Genomic DNA, 27,100 nt, shown 5'->3' on the forward strand with positions numbered 1-27,100 from the left:
AAGATTAAACAAACAACATGAGCCTTCAGTAAAAAAAAAAAAAAAAGTACCAAACACCAGATGGAGAGAGCACAGCTCAAGGCTAATGTTTATAATTTCTATTTGGAACCACTTCCAAATCTTCCTGGCAGGGAGGGGTGGAGGAGGAAAGGAATGCTGAGCTCTTTGAAAAATACACCATGAAGCCTTCTACTTCTCAAAACGATTGAAATGGCTTGCAAGTGTCAGAAATAGAGAGCACTTTAGCAAGACATGCCCAAGATCCCAAAGGACAAGCACTGCATTTTCACAAGACAGAATTCCCATTGTTGGCTTCTTCGTCTTCACAAAATGGAACAAAAGAAAACAACAAAATGGTAAACAAAATGAGTAATACTGGTACTGAATCCCAGCTATGACAATGAGAATAGAGAATATGTTGCCAAATTAAAGAACGAAATGAAATAAATCTGTGTCAGCCAAGCTGAGCCTGAGCAGCAGATGGGCCGTGCTGGAGCTCATATGCCAGTGCTGGCAACAGCAGCCGTGCTCACTACACAATGTGGAAAGCTGGAGAATTCAAAATCCATTTGCACATTATGATAATTGGCAAATTCAACCCCAACATAAACCACGTTTTGCCTACAAATTCTGAAAAGCAGGGGTCTTTTTTGGTGCAGTGTAGAGTGTGGAGAGACATTTTTACATTTACTATTTTTTTCTAATTATAAAAGTCACAAAGAATCAGTGTAGAAAATCTGAAAAATACAGACAAGTTTTAAAAACACAAATCACCTAGAATCCCACCACCAATAGTGATTTGTTGTATTACTTCTGACCTTTTTATCATATATAAACATATATTTTTGTCTTTTTCTTTTTTAATAAAGGATCATACTGTGTATAAAACGGTATACCCTGATTTTTGTCATTCACCGTATCATGAGCATTTCTCCACGTCATTAGGCATTTTAAAGCTGGCTGCAAAATATCCCACGATACAGCTACATAACTGCTATATACCATGCCTCTTCTGTAAGTCATTTAGATTCTTTCAAATTTTCCTTTATTATAAGTAACATAGCAATTAAGATCTCCAAATATAAATTCATGTCCACTTCCCTATTTCTTTAAGACACACTTCTAGAAATATGGAAACTAGATCAAAGGGTATCAACATTTTAAAAGCTTTTTTTCATACTCTGCCAAATTACTTTCCAGAAGAATGGTAAAAAATTTTAGTTCTATCAGTGACGTAAAAAACTGTCCATCTTATCACATCCTGACCATCACTGACAACAGGATGTTCAGAATCTTGTCAATGCAGTCTTAATTCCCAGGCTCAACTTACTGTGGACGGAATGTTAGGTAAAAAGGAGCTTAGCTACCCAAGGCCCTCAGCGTCCTTGGTCAAGGGCAGGGGCTGGGGAAGCTTACTTGCTAGTTAGCTCCCAGCCACTGAATGCTTAAGAGAAGTCCATTTTCTGGCATGTTCTTGCCTTCTCCCCACACCAAGAACAAAGTTTACCTTTGGACTTCCACGGCTATCTGCTTTGGTTAAGAGGGGCGGCCTGCTGAGGAAAATCACACCGTATGACTCTCACAAGTGGTGTGGTAGCCCATATCAACCAACGCTACTGGTTACTCAAGAACTTCATTAAAAATATGAGCAAGCAACAAAAACTCACTGGTCTTCCGAGGAAATCAGCAGTTTAAACAGGGGAACCAAACTAAGCATACTATGTAACTAGCCCCTACAAAATAGTCAACGCGGAAAATAGGAGTTAATGTCAGTCGACTTCAAATTGATATTTCCAGTAACATCCAAAAGGATTTTGCATTGATAAAACCAACCAGGCTTCAATATATTTTTTTTAAAAGGAGGAAAGAGGAAATAAGAAAGAGTTATTAGAAAGTCATAATCACAAAAAACATTTAAACTTAATAGAGGAAGAAAACAGCACATTGAAATGGACATGGCTGAAAACCAAATCAGCACATTAGAAATCCAAGTTGAGGAAGTCTCCTAGGACAAAGATAAAAATGACAAAGAAACGGAAATTATGAGAAAAAAGATAAGCTGCATGGAAGACTGATTCAGGATATCCAATCTCAGAATTACTAGAATTCTAGAATGAGAGGGCAGCATAGGTTAAATGGAAACAATAACTAAAGAAATTAAAAAAGAAAATATCCTTCAGCTGAAGAAAGACTTGAGTGTTCAGACGGAAGACTCTAAATGCTAGGCAAAAATACTATGAAAAATCCACACCTTCATATGCACTCAGACATATGCCAATGAACCTGCACAAATTCAAAGTTTTAAGTATAAAAAGAATACAAATTTCTAGACAGAAAACTAGCTAACTAACTAAAAACAGGCTGTCCACTGAGAAAAAGAGACTGGGATAAGATTTCTCATTTTCAAGATCAAATGAAAGTAGAATATGAAGCAATATTTTCAGATTTATAAGGGAAAATGGCATGATCATATAATTTTATACCCAGCCAAACAATTATTTATATAAAGGTGAAAAATGATCTTGTAGATATCCAAGTACAGAGTACACCACTCTATGGGGGCAGGTGGGTACTTAAGGAAGTATTCTGACAAATAAAAATTAATCAAAAATTTAAATTTAAGAAACAAGATACTGTATATCTGAAAGTTATATATTGTTATAATCCAATGTTACTACAATTTAAAAAATTTTAAAATTTAAAAAACACAAAATACTGTATATAAAAAAATGGTAAACAGTGAGTCAGAATTATCAATGTAAAATAATTATTGATAATGTGATTAGAAATTTAACGCCATTGCTATGAAATACTCAAAACAGAAAAGGCTAACATCTTTAAAAGTTAATAACACTTGTAGTTAAAATTCCACATAATTTCAACACCACCTAAGAGGTAGATAGAAAATAAATGTGATAAAGATTTTACCTTATTTGGGAACAAGATTATATAATGAAGATTAGCAATTTGGAGGAGAAAAGGAATTCCAATTTTCATTTCCTTGATTACTAGTGAGACAAATACTTTTTCATGTTTTGTAGCCAGTCGCATTTTCTTTTATTCTGTGCACTGCTTATATAGGAGGATATCAGTGTTTTCTAAATTAGTTATAGAACTTTTTATATATTAAAGATATTAACTTCTTTCCAGTCATATTTGTTACAAATATTTTTCCAGTTTAGTGTTGGCTTTTCAACTTTGTGGTATTTTCTGATCTATAGAAGGTAAAAGTTTTATGTATTCAAGTTACACTACCCTTTCCCTTTCAATTTCTTACACTGCTTTTAAAAAAATTAATCTTTTTCTTTTGAGATAATTATAGATTCACATGTAGTTATAAAAAATAATACAGAAATCCCATGTACCCTTTACCCAGTTTTTCCCAGTGGCAACATCTTGCAAAACTATACTACAATATCACAACCAGCATATTAACATTGATAGAGTCAATGTACAGAACATTTCTACCACTACAGGAGCCCTTATGTTGCCCTTTTATGGCCACATCTACTCCCTCCTGCCCCCATTTCCTCCTTAACCTCTGGCAACTAGTCTGTTCTTGATTTCTATAATTTTGCCATTTCAAGAATGTTATATAGGGGCCAGCCCCATGCCTAGTGATTAAATTTGGCACGCTCCACTTTGGCAGCCCAGGTTCAGTTCCTGGGTGTGCACCTACACCACTTGTTGGTGGCCATGCTGTGGCAGTGACCCACATACAAAATAGAGGACGACTGGCACAGACGTTAGCTCAGGGAAAATCTTCCTCAAGCAAAAAGAGGAAGGTTGGCACAGAGGTTAGCTCAGGACAAATCTTCCTCGGCAAAAAAAAAAAAAAAAAAAAGAATGTTATATAAATAAAATCACACAGTATGCAACCTTTTGGGATTACCTTTTTTTAATTCAGCATAATTATCTGGAAATTCATCTAAGTTGTTACATGTATCAGTAGTCTGTTCCTTTTTATTGCTGAGTAGTATACCACAGTATTGACGTGTCACAGTTTGTTTAACCATCAACCTGTTGAAGGATGTTTGGGTTGTCTGCAGTTTGGGGTTACTACAAATAAAGCTGCTATAAATATTCATGTGCAAGTTTTATGTGAACACAGTCCTCATTTCTTTGGGATAAATGCCAGGAGTTCACTTGCTAGTTTGTATAGTAGTGGCATGTTTAGTTTTTCTTTTCTTTTCTTTTCTTTTTTGAGGAAGATTACCCCCGAGCTAACATCCGTGCCCATCCTCCTCTACTTTATATGTGGGACGCCTAACACAGCATGGCATGCCAAACGGTGCCATGTCCGCACCCAGGATCCAAACCAGCGAACCCCGGGCCGCTTAAGTGGAACATGCATACTTAACCACTGTGCCACCGCGGCAGCCCCGACATGTTTAGTTTTTTAAGAAACTGCCAAACTGTTTTCCAAAGTGGGTGGACTATTTTACATCCCCACCAAAACGTAGGAGTGAATCTAGTGTCTCCACATCCTCGCCAGCATTTAGTGTTGTTACTGTGTTTCATTTTAGCCTTTCTGATAGGTCTGTAGTGGTATCTCATGGTGATTTTAATTTGCATTTCCTTAGTGGCTAATGATATTGAACATCTTTTCACGTACTTATTTGCCATCTGTATATCCTCCTTGGTAAAATGTCTGTTTATATCTTTTGCCCATTTCCTAATTGAATTATTTTTTACCGTTGAGTTTTAAGAGTTCTCTATATATTTTAGATATAAGTCCTTTGTTGGATATGTGATTTAAAAATATTTTCTCCCACTGTGTAGCTTTTCTTTTCATCATCTTAACAGGGTCTTTTGTAGAGCAAAAGTTTTTAATTTTGATGAAGTACAATTTATCAATTTTTCCTTTTATGAATTGTGCTTCTAATGTCAAATCTAAGAACTCTTTGCCTAACTGCAGATCTTAAAGATTTTCTATTTTTTTCCCAAAAGGTTTATAGTTTTACAATTTACATTTATGCCCGTGATCTATTTTTAGTTAATTTTTGTAGAACATGTAGAATTTAGGCTGAGGTTTATTTTAGTTTTTTGCTATGGATATCCAATTGCTCCAGCACCTTACGTTAACAAGGCTATCTTTCCTCAGTTGAATTGCTTTTGCATCTTTGTCAAAAATCAGTTGTGCATATTTGTGTGGGTCTATCTATGGGTTCTCTGTTCTGTTCCTTTGATCTGTGTGTCTATTCCTGTACCAATACTACACTGTCTTGATTACTGTAGCTATATAATAAGTCTTGGAATCAGGTAGACTGATTCCTCCCACTTTTTCTTTTTCAAAAATGTTTAGTTATTCTATTTCCTCTGCCTTTCCATATACATTTTAGAATAATCTTATCTGTATCTACAAAAAATCTTACCGAGGTTTCAACAGGGATTGTGTTAAACCTGTTTATTAATTTGGGAAAAAGTGACATTTGTACTATGTTGAGTCTCCCAATCCATGAATATGATATGTCCCCCCATTTATTCAGATCTTTGATTTCTTTCACCAGTGTTGTATAGTTTTCAGCACAAAAGTTCTGTACACATTTTGTTAAATTTATACCTTTTTTTGAATGATTACATATTTTTAATTTTGATGTCAAATTCTTAATTTTGATGTCAACATATTCACTGCTAGTATACAGAAATACACTTGATTTTTATATGTTTATCTTGTATCCTACAACCTTGCTGAACTCACTTACTAGTTCTAAGGAGTTTTTTAAATAGATTCCTTGGGGTTTTCTACATAGGCAATCATGTAATCTGTAAATAGGGGCAGTTTCATTTCTTCCTTTTTAATCTGTAGGCCTTTTACTTCCTTCACTTGCCTTACCACACTACCTAGGACTTGCAGCCCTGCGCTGAATAAGAGTAGTAACCTTGCCTGTTCCCAGTATTAGTGGGAAAGCAGTCATCTTTCACCATTAAATGTAATGTTAACTGTAGGTTTTTGTAGATTCTCTTTATCAAGTTGAGGAAATTTCCCTCTATTCCTATTTTTCTGAGAGTTTTTATTATGAATGGATCTTGCATTGCTTTTATGCTCAAGAAGTCCTTTCCTGGCTAAAGAGCCAGTACATATTCACAACCATTTTTCTAGTTTTTAAGGTTCCTCTCCTCTATCCTTACCTATTTAGTATATCCAGAATTATTTTGCTGTTAAATGTGCAGGCTCTTCTGCTCTGGCAATAAGGGAAGCATGGGGACTCCTCCCATTAAACAACTAGAAAAGCAAAGGAAACATGAGAAACACCACTTTTTGAACATTACATAATAGGTAGCGTAGCACGATCCTGAGAAAAGGGAAACAGAGCCTAGTGGTCTCACCACGTTAAGAAGACAGATCAGTGTTCAGGGAGGCCAGGGCAGCTAGAATTTACAGGGAAGAACACTGGAAAGAACAGAGCTTCAGAGAGAAAGAGCTCCAGAGGTCTTCAGAGGGAATTCTTCATGTTTTTACTTGAGTTCTGATCTGTGCATTTATGGGAAAGAACTACCCAAATTCAGGAAAAGAACCACTGAAAGCATTAGGCCTAAAAATTCTTTTACATAGCTCATACACAGCTGGGAATAGTTCATGTTCCTACTAGCCAGAGTGGAAAGACCTTCTGGAGCACCAGGCGGAGTCCTGGGAAGGGTCCTGCCTTACTCGTGTGGCTAAATTAGTCAGAGAGTAAAGGCTGCTCTGGACCCACCCTAATAAATCTTAAAAACAAGCCTTAAAGGGATCCAAGTGATTTCTGGTAACTTAATTGTGTGTCAGAAAGAAGTCCAACACTATTTAAAGTACTAAAACAAAATTCAGCATCCAACAATGTAAAATTTGCAATATCCACCATCCTATCAAAATTTACCAGGCATGCAAAAAGGGCAGGAAATTAGGACCCATAACAAGGAGAATCACTAGACCACTAGACAAGAGCCTGGTGCTGGTCTAGTGGTTAAGGTTCGGCGCTCTCACTGCTGTGGCCCAAGTTTGTTTCGCAGAGACCCAGACCACCTCTCTGTTGGTTGTCATACATGATGGCTGCACGTTGCTGTGATGCTGAAAGCTATGCCACTGGTATTTCAAATACCAGCAGGGTCACCCATGGTGGACAGGTTTTAGCAGAGCTTCCAGACTCAGACACACTAGGAAGAAGGATCTGGCCACCCACTTCCAAAAATATTAGCCATGAAAACCCTATGAATAGTAGCAGAGCATTGTCTGATATAGCACCAGAAGGTGAGAGGATAATGCAAAAAGATCAGGCAGTGTTCTGCTCTGCTATACACATGGATGCTAGGCATTGGAATTGACTTGATGACACTAACAACAAACATTAATCACTAGAAACAGACCAAGAAATGACACCATTGATAAGACCAGCAGCCAAGACTGTTAAGAAGCTGTCTTATATATATATAAAAATATATCACACATTTTTAAGAAAGTAGAAGAAAATATGAATATATGAGAGAAATGAAAGATATTAAAAGAAAACCCAGGGTCAGGCCCATGGTCGAGTGGTTAAGTTCGTGTGCTATGCTTCAGTGGCCCAGGGTTTTGCCAGTTTGGATCCTGGGCGCAGCCATGGCACTGCTCATCAAGCCATGTTGAGGCAGCATCCCACATAGCACAACCAGAAGTGCTCACAACTAGAATACACAACTATGTACTAGGGGGCTTTGGGAGCAAAAGAAAAAAAAAGATTGGCAACAGTTGTTAGCTCAGGTGCCAAGCTTTAAAAAAAAAATACCCAAATGGAACTTCAGAGATAAGAATATGTGACATTAAAAATACACTGAATGAGATTAAGAGCAGATTATATACTGCAGAAGATTAATAAACTTGAAGACATACCAAGAAAAATTATCCAAAATTAAGTATGGCATGAAAGAGACTGAGGAAAAGAACAGACCACAGAGGACCTGTGGGGCAATATCAAAGGTCTAACATATGTGCAACTGGAGAACCAGAAGAAGGGGGAAGAGAAATAGGGAGAGAGAGATCATTAATGAAATAAGGGTCAGAAATAGATTGAGGATCTAAGCTTCCACCTCGAGACCTTGGAAAAAGAATGGATAAATTCCCAGAAGCATACAACCTACCAATCATGATGAAACAGAAAATCTGAACAGACCAATTACTAGAATGGAGATTGAATCAATAATCAAAACCCCTCAAGAAACAAAAGTCCAGGACCAGACAGCTCCACTGGTGAATTCTACCACATTCAAAGAGGAACTAATACCAATCCTTCTCAAACTCTTCCAAAAAACAGAAGAGGGGAAACTCCTCCAAACACATTTTCCAAGGGCAGCTGTACCCTGATACCAACACCAGACAAGGATGCTACACACACACACAAAATTACAGGACAATAACCCTGATGAACATAGATGCAAAAATCCTCAACAAAATATTAGCAAACTGAATTCAACAATACATTAAGAGGATCATACACTATGATCAAGTGGGATTTATCCCAGGGATGCAAGGATGGTTCAACATCTGCAAATCAGTCAGTGTTATACACTACATTAACAAAATGATGGATAAAATTCATATGATCATCTCAATAGATACAGAAAAAGAATTTGACAGAATTCAACATCCATTTATGATAAAAACTCTTAACAAAGTGGGCAAAGAGGGAACGTACCTCAACATAATAAAAGCCATATATGACAAGCCCACAGCTAACAGCATACTCAATGGTGAAAAGCTAAAAGCTTTTCCTCTAAGATCAGCAACAAGACAAGGATGTACACTCTTACCACTTTAATTCAACATAGTACTGTAAGTCCTAGCCAGAGCAATTAGGCAAGAAAAAGAAATAAAAGGCATCCAAATTGGAAAGGAAGAAGTAAAACTATCACTATTTGCAGATGACATGATATTATACATAGAAAACCCTAAAGACTCCATCAAAAGACTGTTAGAATAAACAAATTCAGTAAAGGTGCAGCATACTAAATCAATATTCCAAAATTCATCATGTTTTTTTACACTAATAACTATCAGAAAGAGAAATTAAGAAAACGATCCCATTTACAATTGTATCAAAAAGAGTAAAATACCTAGGAATAAATTTAAACAAGGAAGTGAAAGATCTGTATCTTGAAAACTATAAGACGTTAATGAAAGAAATTAAAGACATAAATAAATGGAAAGATATTCCATGCTCATGGATTGGAAGAATTAATATTGTTAAAATGTCCATACTACTCAAAGCAATATACATATTCAATGAAATTCCTATCAAAATTCCAATGGAATTTTTCACAGAAATAGAACAATCCTAAAATTTGTCTGGAACCACAAAAGACATCAAATAGCCAAAGAAACCTTGAGAAAGAAGAACAAAGCTGGAGGCATCATGCTCCCTGATTTCAAACTATATTACAAAGCTATAGTAATTAAAATAGTATGGTACTGGCATAGAAACAGATGTACAGATGAATGGAACAGAATATAGAGCCCAGAAAAACACCTACACATATATGATTAATTTACAACAAAGGAGCCAAGAATTTACAAAGAGGAAAGCACAGTCTCTTCAATAAATGGTGTAAAACTGGACAGGTACGTGCAAAAGAATGAAACTGGACCACTATCTTACCCTATACACAAAAATTAACCCAAAAATAGATTAAAGACTTGAACATAAGACCTGAAACCATAAAACTCCCAGAAGAAAACATAAGCAATAAGCAACTTGACATAGATCTTGGTGATGATTTTTTTCAATCTAATACCAAAAGCAACAAAAGCAAAAATAAATGAGTGGGACTACATCAAACAAATGCTTCTGCACAGCGAAGGAAACCATCAGCAAAATGAAAAAGCAACCTACTAAATAAGAGAAAATAATTCCAAATCATCTATCTGATAAGGGGCTAATGTCCAAAATATATAAAGAACTCATACAACTCAATAGCAAAAACAAACAATCTGATTAAAAAATGGTTAGAAGATCTGAATAGACATTTTTCCAAAGGAGACATACAGATGACCAACAGGTACATGAAAAAATGCTCAACACCATTAATCATCAGGGAAATGCAAATCAAAACCACATGAGCTATCACCTCACACCTGTTAGAATGGCTATTACGAAAAAGAAAAGAAGTAAGTGCTGGAGAGGACGTGGAGAAAAGGGAACGCTTGTACACTGTTGATGGGAATGTGAATTAGTGCAACCACTATGGAAAACCGTAAGGAGGTTCCTCAAAAAATTAAAGATAGAACTACCAAATGATCCAGTAATTCCACTTCTGGGTATTTATCTGAAGAAAACACAAACACTAATCTGAAAAGATATATGCACCCCTATGTTCACTGCAGCATTTTTTACAAAAACCAAGATATGGAAACAACCTAAGTGTCCACTGATAGATGAATGGATAAAGAAAATATGACACACACACATACATACAATGGAATATTATTCAGCTATAAAAAAGAATAAAATCTTACCATTTGTGGCATGGGTGGACCTCAAGGCATTATGCTAAGTGAAATAAGTCAAAGAAAGACAAATACCTTATAATCTCTCTTACCTGTGGAATATAAAAATAAACAAACAAAAAAACCAAGCACATACATACAAAGAACAGATTTGTAGTTGCAAGAGGCAGGAGTGGTAGGGGGTGGGAAAAGTGAGGGAACTGTTTTTTTCTTTAAAGATTGACACCTGAGCTAACAACTGTTGCCAATCTTCTTTTTTTTCTTTTTCTCCCCAAATCCCCCCAGGACATAGTTGTATATTTTAATTGTGGGTCCTTCTAGTTGTGGCATGTGGGACACTGCCTCAGCATGGCCTGAGGAGCAGTGCCATGTCCGCGCCCAGGATCTGAACCAGTGAAAGCCTAGGCCACTGAAGCAGAGCACACAGACTTAACCACTCAGCCACGGGGCTGGCCCCTGTTTTTTTTGAGTTTAAATAAACCGAATAAAAATTTTAAAAAATACTACTCAGCAATATTAAAAAAAAAGAACTACTGATACAGTCAACATGTAAATCTCAAAAGATTATGCTAAATCAAAGAAGCCAGAAACAAAAGAGCATGTGCAGGATGATCCATTTATATAGACAGGGTAAACTATAGAGACAGAAAGCAATTCAGTTGTTACCGCGGGCAGGAAGGGATTAGTTGCAACGGGGGAGGGAACTTTGTCCAAGATGGTAAAAATGTTCTACATCATGACTGTGGTATAATTACACAACTCTACACATTAGTCCAAACTCAGCCAACCATACACTTAAAATGGGTGAACTTTATTGTATATATACTATACTTTAGTAATAAAGCTGATTTTTAAAACGTTTGTAAGATCTCTTTTCTGGGCTGACAGGTAACACAAAAATGAGAAGATATTATTTACCTTCCCAGTCCTCCATATAAGGGGCCTCCTCAGCTTCTTTCTCTGGAGTGGGTCTGTCAATGAATTTCCCTTCTTTCATGACCCTGGTGATTTCTCGGAGCTGATGCAGCAACCGCTTTTCTTGGTCAGAAGTCACAGTCTGTGCTCTGCATAGAAATATCAGCCATTTAGTGATAAATCTTCTAGGCAATGAACTTAGACATCACTACAATCGGTCTGGATCCTAGAATAGGAAGTCTAACAGTAGCAGATTACCTATTCGAGGAATTGATCCTAGAACTGCATAGATGGTAACTAGACATATTGTTCAATGTTTTGATTTTACAAATGGGAAAACTAAGGTCCAGAATCGATTAAGTGATTGCTCAAGGGCCCCAATGAGTTAATGTCTATACTGGGTCCAGATCCCAGATTTCTCAGCTTTCAGGTCAGTGTTCTTTCAGTATACATATACCCCTGATTCTCCAATCTCTAAGCAATTTCACCATTACTTATATTACTCCATTTACTACAAGCTACTTTTTTATGAAGTGAGGTCATCAAAAGAAAATATGCTGGGCCATTTGCCTCAATTAGGGAAAAATATGCTCCTAGGCCAACCCTAAAATCACCAGGCTGCATCTACTCGTGCAGAAACAGAGATAAATATCCTAAAATTTCAGAGCTGGATCATTCTGAAAAATCAATCATCTAGATCAGGGAAACTGGGGAAACTGAGGCCCACAGAGGGGAAATTATACATTTATTCCTATTGCTAGTTAATGTCAGCAATTAAACTAAAACTAAAATCTCGTGGCTTCTGATAGCATTCTGTGCAATTCTTAAAGCACAGTGCTCAAGTTCCATAGTTTAGAAAACCTGAGTTTGAGTCCAACTTAGCGAGGTGGCTCTGGGAAAATGTCTGTAAAAATCAGCTGAGGCTCAAGGCTAATGGTATGACTATTTTCTCTGAGACAGAAGCACGGTATCACACTCATAGTCAGACAAGGCCCTACTTAGAAGACTGAGAACTGTCTGCTTTGGGACCAGTTTTATTTAGTGGCAAGATTTAACAGAGGCTACTTATTCTCCTCTTAAAAACCCAAAGCATTTGAAGTCGATATAACACTCATGAAGGAAAAATACGTTCTGTACCAGCCTTGTGGAGGTGCCATCAATTTTTCAAATCAGCTAGTCCTGAGCCTGTGTTCCTTTTTATGCTTAGCCTAACACACTTTAGCCTTAATGACTAACAGGGAAACCAAAAAAGTGTTTCTCTCTTCAATGTTAAGATGGTAACTAAGGAAAACGAAGGTGCAACATTTCCACAGACCTCAGGTGGGAAGAAAACAAAACCACCGTGAGCTCCACTTCTTTCACACTAAACGGCCTCAAAGCCATGAACTGAAGAAGCCTGTCTAGTGTGCACACAGCTAAAATCTCACATTTATTGGGCCTCTTACAGCTAGCTCTATTCTTCCCATCAGTACAGGAGTCCTGACTCACCACAACCGCTCGTCTCCTCTACACAACCCCTAGTTCTTACTGTTACAACAACCCACCCTGTGGGAGGCTTCTCAGGCAGCGAGGTCGCCCCCAGCTTGAAGAGTCCCATGCTTATCACAAAGCTCTTGCCCTCAGGCTGCACATGTGACTTCTCCGGACTGTACTCAGTGTATTCTGATTTTTACTGAATGACACAGTCTTGATTCTGTTTCTTAACTCATGGAAAATTAGAACTTTAATTAAAAGAGGGATGGCTAGGAGAAAAGAAGCAGAAACAGACAAGGGAAGCTTTCTTAGGGAATCCAAAGTAAAGCAGCCTCTTTTATCTCTGAACAAGTATACTCATATTGTCCATATCACACATCAGACAATTAATCATGGCCCACCTTATGATAACTTCTGAATTTGTCATAATGAACATTTTCATGGATTCCTTATTGTCTCAACTTGGTTTGATACTCCTGGAGGGCAGTGATAAGTTCACAACTGTAAAGGCACAGTGCCACGAACACTGTAAGCTCAATAAATATGTGCTAGTTTGATTGGTTCCCATTTCCTTACCATCCATTTTCTCCCACCTCCCTGAAATCTGGCTTCCATTCCACCATTTTACCAAAACTTGGGAAAATCATCAATGACCACTTTACTCTCAAGTCCAAAAGTCTTTTTCTCACATTTCACTCTTCTTGACTTCTCTGTACTGTGGACCATCTGCTCCTTGAAACATCCTCCTCCCATGGCTATTGAGACATTTGTATTTGTGGGGGACTGGAATTGGCCACCCCAAGGTATGTTTCTTTGGCAGGAGGATTATTTTGGGCTGGTTACTTTTGAAAACTGCAGACAGGAAAGAGACTCTGAAAAGTGGAATTTACTTACCCTTTGTTAAGAAACATTTACATTGTAAAGGAAATCTCCATCTGTAAAGGTGTCTCCCTCTCTGTGCCAGGAAGGAGGGATGACCTTATCTCTAGAAACTATTATCAATGTGGAAGGCAAGGACTTAAATCTGCATAATAATATTACTCCTGTTTACTGTACTTGTCTGGTAACCTCCTGTAACTCACTCCCCCCTCCCCCAACTCCTCCTTTGTCTTTAGCTGAAGATGGTATTTAAGGTGGTGCCTTCGGCCATTTTGACGAGTTGCTCAGTTTGCCTGAGCCTCTCCCATGTACACATGTTATAAAGCTTTGTTTAATTTTCTCCTGTTACTCTGTCTCATGTGAATTTAATTCATTCTCCAGCCAGAACCCATGGTGGGTAGAGGAAATGTCTTCCTCCCCTACATATTCCTTCCACTTCTTTAACTATTCCTTGTATCTCTAATCCTGGCTCACTTCCCTCCTTCCACCTCGTAAAACATAGTTTTTCTAAAGGCTCAATCCTAGGACTCTCCTTGCTCCATTCTTACAATCACACCCTCAGGAAACTTACCCAGCATCACAGATAAAACCATCACCTCTACACAAATGATGCCCAAACTCTACCTCTAATTTTGACTTTTCACACAAAAGCCAGTCTCATGAATCCAGTTATCTCCAGGGCATTTCCACCTGGAGACCTTGCCACTACACTGGAATTAACCCTAAATGCACCCTTCAAAACCAGGTCCTGGTTGGGCCCAGGATCATGAGCAGATGCATGAACAGGCAGGCTAGGAGAGGTTGGGTATGGTAGATTCCAAGATGCTAGAAAAATAAAAGGTCAAGTTGAGAAATAACCTCACCAGATTTTTGAATGCTATAAACCCAGAGGAATAATCAAATTCTGAATCCAAGAGTTAAGCACTGAGAGAATGAAACATTCATGGTTAGAACAGAATTCAGATTAGCATAAGACTGCAGGCTATTGCCACACAGCATGATACGCCTCAGGGCATTTTTATCTTCTTCTTATCCTTCATTATTCTTATCTAGTTAGTCCTTTTCTTTGGGGAACCAACCCCTCTTCTGCTCACAGGGCACAGATTAGGAAGAAGCCATCCATCCCCTCACCCCTCCATCAGGGGTGACCATGTGGCTCATAGCTAATCATTACACTCCAGCTCCTTGGCTGCAGTGATTAATTCAGTGACATATACAGGACCCAAGTTGGGCCAAGTGTACTTTCTCCTAAAACTGGATCTTGAACATAGTAAAGGCTGATCTGAAAATTTTTCACATTAATTCATGCTGGCAGCAGCCCTTGAAGAGAACGTCCCTTTGTTCCTGCACCCTAAATCCCCAGAGCTGCTCTAGTTCCCACTCTTCCTGAAACCTGGATCTTTAGCTAGTCCTTTGATACTGTGAGCTACCCCATACTGTTCTAATAAATTCTGCCACCCGCTCCTAATTTTTACTATCCAGAATTGGCTGCTTGCAACCAAGGAATCCTGATATAGCCTGTGATTTTCTTTCCCCCATGAAGTCCCCTTAATTTGGCCCCCCTTTTCTATTTACCAGCCTATTTATTACCTTTTGCTAGAACTTTTTCAATAACCTTCTAGCATGTAGCTGCTCTGCATATCATTATAAGAGTTATTTTTCTAAAGCACAGTAGACCATGATATTTCTCTCAAAAGCCTTCAGAGGCACCCCACTATAAAGACAATGAATTCCAAACTTCTCAGCCTACCATTCAGGACTTTCCAGTCTGGCCCCAGTTGACTCTCCTAGTTTTTCTCCCATTACTTAGCTCCCCATCCGTTTACCCCAGCCTTGCTGTACTCCACTCCAGATACCTAGATTACTTTTTGCTCCCTAAACATGCCTTGAATCTCTTACCTTGTTTGCTGCTTATGCCACCCTCTCCCCCTGAAATATTTTCCCCCCAAACTCTGCCTGAGGAAATCCTTCCATCCTGCAAGGCTTATTCAAATTCCCCCTTTTCCATAAGACCTTCTGTGGTAGGCAGAATAAGATCCTCTCGCCCCTCAAAGATGTCCACATCCTAATCCCTGGAACCTATAATGATATCATCTTATAAGTAAGGGGACTTAAGGTTGCAGATGGAATTAAGGTTGCAAATTGGCTGGCCTTAAAATAGAGATTATCCTGGACTATCTGGGAGGACACAATGTAATCTAGGGTCCTTAAAAGGAGAAGAAGGAGACAGAAAAGGTCAGAGATATGATGTGAGGAGGTCTCAACCCAATGTTGCTGGCTTTGAAGATGGAGGAAAGGGTCTATGAGCCAAGGAATGTGGGCAGTTTCTACAATCTGGAAAAGGCAAGCCAGCCTAGTGGCATATCAGTTAAATTCATGCGCTCTGCTTTGGCAGCCCGGGGATTGCTGGTTCGGATCCCAGGTGCAGACGTATGCACTGCTTATCAAGCCATGCTGTGGCAGGCGTCCCACATATAAAGCAGAAGAAGATGGACAGACACAGATATTAGCTCAGGGCCACTCTTCTTCAGCAAAGAGAGGAAGATTGGTGGCAGATGTTAGCTCAGGGCTAATCTTCCTTGAAAAAAAAAAAGGCAAGGAAATGGATTTTTCCCCAGAGGCTCCAGAAGGGAATGCAGTCCTGCCAACACTTTGATTTTAGCCCAGTGTAGGACTTCTAACATACAGAACTGTAAGATAATAAATGTGTATTATTTTAAGGCATTAAGTTTGTAATAATTTGTCACAGAAGCCATAGAAAACAAATACATGTTCCTAGGGCACACTTTGTCTCTGAGATGCACTTCCTTACAGAGAAAATAATACCACCATTGATAACCATACAGGGCTGCTGTATGAGCAGCAGAGCAAATCAAAATAGGTACCAAAGAAGGTATCTTACTACTGCTGAATGCCTGCTTTAAAGTACTTTTTCAGATCTACCTCATTCATTTCTTCAACGTGTACTGACATTGTCATGTGCTAGCACTAGGAATACAAATTTGAACAATGAAAATTCCCTATCCTCAAGAAGGTTACAAGGCATTAGGAAAGACAGAAAAGTTAACAAATGAACAGAAAGTAATATGATGCTTACAATAGCTGGCAAACCTGGGTGGTGTGGGAGCACACAGGAGGAACACCTAACCAAGTTCTGGGTTCAGGGAGGGAGTGTGAGAGAAAATGATGTCTAAGTTGAGACCTATAAGACAAGCAAGAGTTAAAATAAGTGTGTGTGGAGTGGGGATCAGGGGGAAGCCAAGCAAAGGAAAAAAGCACACGCAAAGTTCTAGAAGCAAAAGTGCACAAGTATTTTAGAGGAACAGCAAGTCGCCAGTGTGGCTGGACCACAGAGAGACTGGTGCAGTAGAGGTGTGCAGGACCATGTCACGCAGGACCATGTAAGCCATGTTAAAGATTCTGCACTGTACCATGAGCAACAGGGACCTGTTGAAGGGTTAAAACAAAAGACATAACCCATCTGCTCGGAAAGCAGAAAGTGAAGTGAAGGGAGGCAAAATTAGAGAAAAAGAAACGACATGAGACAGTTCTGACCTATGACATAAGTAGAGGCATTTATTCATTCGTTCACTCACTCTTTCTTCCATTTCAACTAATACTTTTTTAGAGCCTACCATTGGCCTGTGTTAGGCTCTGGGAATAAGAAGGATAATCCCTGCTCTGGTACACCTAAAGAGTCTTTTGCAGGGAGACAGACTTATTAATTAGGAAGAAATGACAAGACATGGTGATTGATTAGATATGGGAAGTGAAGGAAAAGGTGAATCAAGGATGACATCTAATTTCTGCTTTGGGTAACTAAGTAGATGGCAGAGCCATTTGCTGATGGGGAACAGTAAAGGTAGAGTAGGTTCAGCTAAGGGTAGATGATTAGTTCCAGGTTGGACATTCATTTGTGCAAGAGAGATTTATTGTTTGATAAGGATAAGGGTAGGGAGCTGAGACATGGAAGGTATGACCCTGAATCTAGAGGTCAGGAAATGAAGATAAAGATCTCAACTGGGAATGACCATGATTTATTCTTCTACCTTGATAATGTATCTACAAATGCTTGTATCAGAAGTGAATATCTATTCTTTTTAAACAATAAGTATTACGCAGTACCTACCATGTGAACCCAATGAACAAAACAGACTAAGCCTGTCTTGAAAGAGTTTATATTTCAGCAAAGCATGCTAGAAATCTACCAACCTATAAACATACTCAACATGCCTGCCAGGGCTGTCTGCTGCCAGAGGCTGCACCCTCACTTCTCCCCTCAGGCCATGCCATGCTTCTGGGAGGTGAACCATTACAACTGGACATGCCTGGAAGGAAATTTTGCAATAATGAGGACACCTCAATTTTGATTCCTAGACCCTTTCCTTAGTCTTTGTGTCCTTGCGCTGGATATTGTGCTTAATATCAGACATAAAATGGCATAAAACCAACCTTCCAGAAGGCTTCGTTATTTAAACACGTGTACAGACATATATCACTCACAGGCAAAAGCTGTCTGAAAAGTGTTATTAGACAATATTAAAAACTTTCCAATGTTTTGATTCTTACATAAGCATTAAAATGAAGTTTCAGAAACTGCATATTTCTGAAATTTTAAACAAAATCTTGTAGCTATAGAGTGAATATTATATAAAAGGACTTAGAAGGCTGTAGATGAACCTGTCTTCTTTGTCTTAAATCCTCTCCTTGACCCCCAGAAGCCTGGAGGTATGATAAAATCTTTATCTGAGAGAAAAAATACTAGGGTTTTCTGGGCTCTTGCAATAATCATACAAGCACAGACGCAAAGAAGAACAAACGCCACAGCAGCTGAGGAGAAAGGATCTAAGGGTAAACAGGCGACAGTGGGAAACACGGCTGCTGGTCCTTGCAGCTTCGAGGGCTGAAGTCTCACAGGGCCTACCGTGAGGATAAAAGGTGTTAGCGTGAGGAGTGTCAGAGAGAAAGTCACATCCCTATGGACTAGAAAATGAGAGGTGTGAGAAAGAGAGCCACAAGCTATGTTCTCTTCAGTGGATGGGAGCAGCTCCCCAGTTCCCGAGAGATACTGTGGAAAACGTTTTACACAATCATTGCCATGTGGCAGGCTGGAATCAATATGCTCTCGACAAGTCCATACCTCAGCATCTTATAAGGGGTAAACGTTCTGAGCTAGGACCAGCAGCCCCAGAAACAATGGGATGGCACAACTCCAGCTGCAGGGCGGGTACAACTCCTCTGCCTTTGTACATAAAATACAGAGAAGTACTCCAGCACAAAGAGGACAGACAGTAGTTAGAGGTTACAGTGCTGCGTCTCTGGCTTAGACAATGGACAGATGCTATGCGTGGGTTAGATGGTGGGGTTATTTGATCTGAGCTAAGGGACTCTGACTAGCAGTGAGTAATAGTGAGATGATATCTTCATGTGGTTTCTTATACAAGGCCCAGGGTTGGGTCTCCCAGGTGGGAGGTCCTGCCCACAGGTATTCATCTATGGTTTTCATGACCCTTAGGCATGGCCTGGGCTTTGAATGGACCACAGCCAGGGTACAGATATTTTTTGAGGCATGAGGGTCTATAAATGCCTGGTAGCTCTCCACCCAGACTGTGAGTGGTACAGGCTAAGGCCAGAAAAGGCCACAACATGGTTCAGTCACACTCATACAAATATTTATACATTAGATAATGTATATGAAGAATTTAGCTCAGAGCTTAGTCCTCAGTAAGGGTTCAATAAATATCTAATATTATTATACACTCACACAGACATTCTCATGTATAGCTATGCACATATACCTTACCACTTTGGGGAACAGTCTAGGTAGTCACTCTGCTTTCTGGACCAAAAGAAGGTCAGGGCTCCTGGGCCCAGAGAGGTAAGGTTCATCCTCATAAATGTCATTTCAGCAGCACTGTAGACATTGCAGGGAAAAGCCAAGTAAAGAGGCTGCAATCTGAGTGTGTTCACTCTTCTCCTATCCAGCCAAAGATGGGTAGGGCTGGGGCCAGGGAGCAGAGAAAGGGGCATGGCACTAGTACCACCAAGGATGGCAAACAGAAGAGCCAAGGTGGAGCAGCAGTTTTCTGGGACAAAGACTCCACAGGGAGCCCATGGAGCTATAGCAAGGACCTTTCAAAACTTCTTTCGGCAAGGGATTTTATTCCTCACCTCCAGTTCTTCCTCCATGCTTGTCAGAAGGCCCAGCTCAAACTGAATCTGTCCTTGTTCTCAATCTCACATTCTGGTTTTTCCTTCCTGACCTTCCTACATGCATGTTTTCTTAATTGTTGCCCACTTCCATCAACCACCTACCTCTTCAGATCTGTGACCAGCCCTTTAGCAAGAGAAGTAAGTCTTTCCTGTGGGGCATCCTAAAGGGCTAGTTTGGCTCCTGATACATACTTTATATGTCTGATTCTGTTATGGCATAGTTGACACAGAACACACATGCCTCATCTGATCAGACTTGCTCTCTTCTCTCATTTTGTCTCAAATAGAAAGCACAATATTTAATAATCTGGTTCTACTTAAAATTATGCCTTTTTTAGACAGCTAGGAAACTGTTTGCCTTAACACCCAGTTATTTCACCCTGCAGGATATGCTCACAAATTTGCTCTCACAATAATGTGCACAACCCAGAAGATACACTCTTATAAACTGAGATTGCTTGATAGCACGAAAACGGAAATGTTAAGTGAGAAATAATATGTAAATAACAAATAAGTTAACAACTATATAAAAGTGGCCCAGGTGCCAGCCCCATGTCCTAGTGGTTAAGTTCGGCATGCTCCACTTCAGCGGTCCAGGTTCGGTTCCCAGGCGCAGACCTACACCATTTATTGGCAGCCATACTGAGGTGGAAACCCATATACAAAACAGAGGAAGACTGGAAGAGATGTTAGCTCAGGGCAAATCTTCCTCAAGCAAAACGAGGAAGATTGGCAACAGATGTTAGCTCAGGGTGAATCTTCCTCAGGGAAAGAAAAAAAAAAAGTGGCCCAGAAATCAAAGAAAAGCAAAATTTTGAATTGATTCTCTAAAGGGGAAATAGCCTAAGTCCTGTTATGTGAAAACCTACCTTTCACCATTAGGTCCCACTCTGTTGATTAATTTTTCCATGGCTTCTTCTGTCTCTTTCAGTTTTTCCTGTAGTTGAACAAGCTCAAAATTGGCTGAAAAATAAGCATCAATCTAAGAACCATCACACACAACTCCCTAAGCTCTTTTCTGAAACATGGCTGGCTGTAACACTCTACAATAATCCAGGCTGGTCCTGAGACTCAGAGAAGAGACAGAGAGTCACTCCCACTGATCCAATCAGCACACAAAGGGCACTGAGGTCTGTGCTGCGAGACCTAAAGGACACATATTTAGCAACTGACGAATAAATCACTCTCTCTTACACACAGAAATACTAAGAAAGATAAGCTAACAAAACACCAAGGGTGAAAAGCACACCCCTACACAGTCACCCAAGAAGAAATGACGAAGATAAACTTACCCTTTCTAATCCAAACGATGCTTGAGGGTAAAGTACCAAACCTATAAGGTGCTTTAGAAAAGGAGTGAAGACCCTGAAATGAGCAATATTTTACCTGAACCTAAGGTTTGAAAACAACTGGAAGATAATAGTTTAAATGTTACACTCCTTCAGTAGAGGAAGCCTTGAACTAGAAACCTCCCTGCCCAAGGTTTTCTGACCTAGTCACCTGGGATGAAGCGGTGTAACCTTGATTCCCAGAAGTAGTTTTCTCAACAAGGGTCAGTAGAAACCACATCTATCTACTGAAACTAACATCAAGACCCTAAAAATAGAACATAAAAAATAAATCACTCAATCAGTACACGAAATGAACCAGGAAAGGAACTAGGCAGTAAGAAAATAAGACATTGTTCATTATGTAGATAATCTAGTTTTTCTGTTTCATAACCAAGTACTATTCTATCCAGATACACTTAGAGGGTCATTGTAAAATGTAATTTTTCAAAGGCCTTTTAATACTTCTGGAACAAATTCTTCTTCAAGCAGTTAATATTTGTAAAGTGTCTAGAGGACATAAATGCTTAGGTTATTTTTATTTTCTCCATGATTAAAAATTGAAGGATAACAAGCTGATATAACTGCTACTACATTATAAAGCAGCTGCTCTTAGGAATTCATTGTATTTACAGTCACGTGCCACAAAATGACACTCAGGTCAATAATGAACTGCATATATGACGGTGGTCCCTAAGATGAGTACCATATAGCCCAGGCGTGTAGTAGGCTATACCATCTAGGTTTGTGTCAGTACACTCTACGATGTTCACACAGTGACGAAATTGCCTAATAATGCATTTCTCAGAATTTCTCAGTGACGCATGACTGTACTTCTTTTTGTTTTAAATGCATTATGTGACAAGACACAGAATTTGCTGCTCTTTAAAGAGTCTACAAACCTTTCAAAAATTGTTTTACCAATGCATTTACCATCACTGTTAGTTAAACACTATCTCAATTAAGAGCACAGCAGCTTTCTTAAAGGATTCTCTGAATAGTTAAGATCTCCAAAAGGAAGGTAGAATGTGACTGGAACATCTTCTTCCACAGAGAATCCAGAGTAAATCCAAAAAGCAATTATGGGCCAAGGGCAGATGCCTCAAGTGGTCCAGCCCCACTTCATTTTACTGATGTCTTTCTTTTAAAATCCTCTGAGATTTCATTAACCCCAGGATAAAGCAGTTAGGCTTCCAAGGCCTTCAACAACATGGCTTAACCTACCTACTCTGCAGGCCTTCTTTCCCACAGCTGCCTGGTGTCAGGCTGTGTGTTACTCAAGCCATCCCATCTATCTGTCAGGCCCTCCTCCACAGCCACCCAGCTAGATGTGATTTCCTATAAGGCTTTCACCAAATCCCTTCTTTCTATAGTTTCTTCTTCTTTCACAAGTTATTTTTCCTAACATCCATCCTAGACTATAAATTCTTAGAGGGAAGGGCCATGCCATGTACATTTCATTTCCTCAGCGAGCACAGAACATTCCAGTTGATCAGTAAATATTTGATGACCATGTTTCAAGAGTCTGAAGTGTTAAACTCTGTCCCTAGATCTAATAACTGACTTCGGCAATGACTTGATCTCTCCATTTTCCCTCTGTGAAATAAAGATATTTGCTACCAATATTCTGAAGTCTGGAAATGAGAAGTAACCCATTCCAAATGTGAAATATTAATTTGCTAACATATAAAAAAGTGAACTGGCGGTCTTGTACTTTTTCTAACTCTCTCTCCCTTAAAAGGCCAACATCAATATGGAAACTTTTCAGAATTCCCAGAAGTAAGGTAAAAATGGCATCAGATTAATTTGGGGCAACTTTCGAGAAATGCTTTTAAGACATATCCACAGAGTGTCCCTCTGGCTGTATTAGAGCTGTCTGACTCCAACCTTGTGAATATACCAGAAAGAGCACTCACTAATTCTCCTGTGGGTATTTCCAGGTGTGGCAGTGGAGCATTTCCGATCCTCTGCAGCAGTCTTCCCCTTGGAGAGCTGAGAATTGAAGGAGGTACAGCACACATCAACAGCAGCTGAGAACCTCAAAGTCACAGAACCCCTCATAGCAAATGAAGGGAAAAAAGGTTGGGGGACAAAAATTAAGCCAGAAATTAAACCAAATAGCATCATCAGAGAAACATCTCAAAAAAAAAAAAAAAAGCCAACAGAAAGTTTATATGTAAAACATTATCAAGGCACAAGGAAAAAATATCTCTTTACAGGTCGTCTGCCTTGTCCATGCTCATCTAAGACTCAACTCAGGCTGCCTGCAGAATTCCTGGGCAAGAAGGAACTCACCTCTTATCTAGTTAGAAGGGGAAAGTGACGCTCCTACCTCCACTTCACAGTGCCCAGACCCATGGCCTGCCAAAGCCTGCCTGGAGGTGGAACTTAACTGGGAGTCTGCTTTTAAAGGACCCAACCATGTCTCCCCAGAGCTAGGAAATATCAGGCTTAGTTTCAGGATGTGCAGTCCTGTTTCAGGAGAATTACTGGAAATGATGTTAAAAACAGCACTTCACACTCCTGGAGGGAAAGAAGGATAAAGTGGTATTAGTAGTCCTTATATGGCCTCATAGTAGCTTCATGGAAATCACTATGCCAATCCTAATAAAAAAGTTCTTAGAACATCTTTACGCCTTTTCAGCTTGCAAAAATGTCCAGTCAAAAAAAATTGGGGGAGGGGGCCTTGAACTTTATTGCTCACTGGATCAGGAACTAGAAGATCCCGGTTCAAATCCTGATTTGCAGTTTCAGTTATGAGTTCTGGGGCCAATCATTTAAGCCCTGAGTGAAGATTTTCTCATCTGTAAAACTGAGATAACAGCTATCCTAAGTACCTCATAAAGAGGAGGCAAGGTTTAAAGAGATGATGGATTTGAAAAAGGGTTATGAGCTGTAAAGGGTTTTAATGCCGACAATGATTTTTATTACAATGATATTAGATTTTCATTGATGTAATATGATCAAGATGATTCCACTCACCTTAAATAGAATGTACAGTATATACAGAAAAATCCCAAAACCATAGATGGGAATTATCTGCCCCATCAGGCCTCTTCCACTACCTCCTCCTCCAATGCCTCCACCTGGTCCTTTGGCCTTTGCAAATGCCTCTGCAAGGTGAGACCTCTGGAAACGAGCCCCAGCGCTTTGGCCATCTGAGGGTGCCTGGTGATGATGCATCATAGGTGGAAATCGACCCAACTTTCCTGAGAAAAGAAATTAATCAGTCTTTATTTCTTCTACTATTTTAAATATGGTTATCATGAAAACATCTCACGTACTGAGGTACAAATAACAGAAGCCAATTCAAGTATGAGAAAAAATGAGAACTTAATTAGAAGGATATAGAGGTATCACACAGATAATATGATGTGGCAATCTCTAACTGTTCACCAAACTCATTTTCTCTTCCTTTTGGGTCCACACCTGTCACACAAATGACATTTTTCAGCTTCCCATACAGTTAAATGAAGCCATGTGACTGAGTTCCAGCCAAAGGAATGTGAATGATATGTGCTAGTTCAAGGCCTGGCCTATAAAACTGCCCATGCACTTAACTCCACGTTCATTTCCCTTCTGCAGACTGGATGCTGACACCTAGGGAGACCTTGGAAGTTATGTGGTGAAAGTGGCACAGCTTTCCCGTAACCTGGGTTCCTGAATAACTGTGTGGCACAGAGCCCTCCACTGGTGCCACTCCACCAACTTAGAACCATCTGGACCTGTTTATGTGAGTGAAAAATAAACCTCTATTGTCTTAGGGCCATTATACACTTTGGAGTATATCTGTTACAGCAGTTAGCCACCTCCAATACAGATAAGGAAATGCAATCTGGTCTCAGAAGAGAACAGAATCAGAAACTGGAAAGCCATCAGGATCTAGGACAGCTACTCTCACATTCTAGCTCAATCTTTCTCACTCTCTATGGGGCCATAAGGCCTCTTTCTGTGCATATCTTCTTCATTCTCCTTTCTCTGCAGACCACTTTAGCTTCTTTGTGAACATGGAAGAAGATGTTCATCCCAAAACCCCTCTATTTGCATGTTCTTCAAGAGGCCAGCAGAGACTAGTGATAATTCCAAATTGCTTGGAAGAAGATTCTGAGTACTGAGCTTGGGTAGCTGAGCAGATAGGATTCATGCAGTGCCAACAGGGTCACAGGGGCTCATCCCTGTGAGTGGAAGCAGAAGGCTTAGAGAAAGGAGGGCGCATCAATTTTCTTGCGTTTTTCCTCCATCAGGAGCAGCCAAACATTATCATCCACTGCCAAGCCTCCTTGAAAGCCATAGGTGGAAAAGAAAAGAAAGACATCCCTTCAAAAGGCCATGTAAACAGGTTTGTGTGGAAAAACCACTGGGAGATAACACTAGAGAGCAGAAAACAATAGAGAGCAGAAAGACTTCATAAATCAGACTCTAAAAATAGAAACTAGAGAGGCCACCCTGGTGCCGTCGTGGTTAAGTTCACATGTTCCACTTCAGTGGCCCAGGGTTCGTGGGTCAGATCCCAGGCATGGACCTACACACCACTCATCAAGCCATGCTGTGGTGGCGTCCCACATGTAAAGTAGAAGAAGACTGGCACAGAGGTTAGCCCAGGGACAGTCTTCCTCAGGCAAAAAGAGGAAGATTGGCAACAGATGTTAGCTCAGGGCCAATTTTCCTCATCAAAACAACACAAAACAAAAGAAACTATACAGTGAAAAACTGTTGGATTTCAACAAAATTAAGGATTTCTGTTCAATAAAGAATACCATGAACATAATTAATATAGAAGATAGACAAGGAAAAGTTTGTGCAACATCTAAAATTGACAAGGGATTAAATATAATAGACAAGGAATTCCTACAATTTGATATGAATCTCACAGGAAACCCAATAAAAAAATGGTCAAAAGACATGAGTAGGGAACTCAGAAAGCGAAACTTAAATGGTTAACAAGTATATAAAGAGATGATCAAATTCAAAGTAAAACCAACAAGTAAAATACAAATTAAAACAATGGGATAGCACTTAAACCTCTCCAAAGGGCTAAAATTAGAATGGTGGATAATAGCAAGGGTTGGTAAAGATGTGGGAAGGCAAGAACTCTCAAGCACTCTGAGAATGTAAACTGATAGACCCATTTTGCTAAGTGATTTGGCTGTACTTAGGGACATTAAATATGTCTATGCCCTATGATCCAGTGATCCCACTCTGGTGGAGAAATTCTCAAATAAGGCTGTGTATATCCAAATTTGAATTACAGACTTTATAGAAGTGTGCGAGAATGTTCAGTGTGATGATGTTGTACCAGGGAGCTTGAAGTAACTTTGATTTCTATAACTGGAAGACTATAAAATCAAAATGGAGTGGACACAAATATGGAACTCTACGTAGCTTTTAGAAATCACACTTTAGATGTACCTACAGCAACATGAACATATCTTAAAAAGCACAGTATAGAGTAAAAAAAATAAGTAAATACCACTCTGTAAGCTGAAGACACACCATAATCGTACTATGTATCTTTCAAGCAAATATGTAGGTATAAGGACATAAAACACAAACGCTGGAGTGAGTGCACATGAATGGGGAAGGGAATGGGCATGTGGATCGAAAATAAAGAGTTTAAAAGAAAAGAACAACACAAGAAAGGAATCTTTCACTGATGACATTAATCAGGTGCCATGAACTGGGGACTATCTTAAGTCAACTCTCTGCTTCTGAGATAAGAAAGAAGGTGGATGCACAGGCAGGAAGGTAAGATAGCGAGCCACTGGCCTGAGAGCTGCCTTCTGCCTTGTATCCTCTCTCAGCCAAGCTCCACTCCAAAAATCCTCATTTCTCTCCT

The 27,100-nt window shown here is 39.4% G+C and overlaps 1 protein-coding gene across 7 annotated transcripts in view; it reads right to left on the bottom strand.

The window, feature by feature from the left end:
• RIC3 (RIC3 acetylcholine receptor chaperone) overlaps nt 1–27,100 on the bottom strand; it is a 50,580-nt gene that overhangs the window by 5,632 nt on the left and 17,848 nt on the right. For 5 of the 7 annotated variants that reach the window (XM_070624281.1, XM_070624280.1, XM_070624279.1 and 2 more), the window contains exons 2-5: nt 24,247–24,473; nt 23,181–23,256; nt 20,806–20,899; nt 11,375–11,520 (exon numbers count right to left, since the gene is read on the bottom strand). In XM_070624281.1, coding sequence (XP_070480382.1) covers nt 11,375–11,520; nt 20,806–20,899; nt 23,181–23,256; nt 24,247–24,473 — 543 coding nt within the window. Of the gene's footprint in view, nt 1–11,374; nt 11,521–12,915; nt 13,107–20,805; nt 20,900–21,436; nt 21,533–23,180; nt 23,257–24,246; nt 24,474–27,100 lie in introns of those variants that run through there. The other 2 variants (XM_070624285.1, XM_070624284.1) reach the window with 2 other exon arrangements.

Source organism: Equus przewalskii, chromosome 6 (assembly GCF_037783145.1).
Source record: "Equus przewalskii isolate Varuska chromosome 6, EquPr2, whole genome shotgun sequence".
In the NCBI taxonomy this organism is placed as follows: domain Eukaryota; kingdom Metazoa; phylum Chordata; class Mammalia; order Perissodactyla; family Equidae; genus Equus; species Equus przewalskii.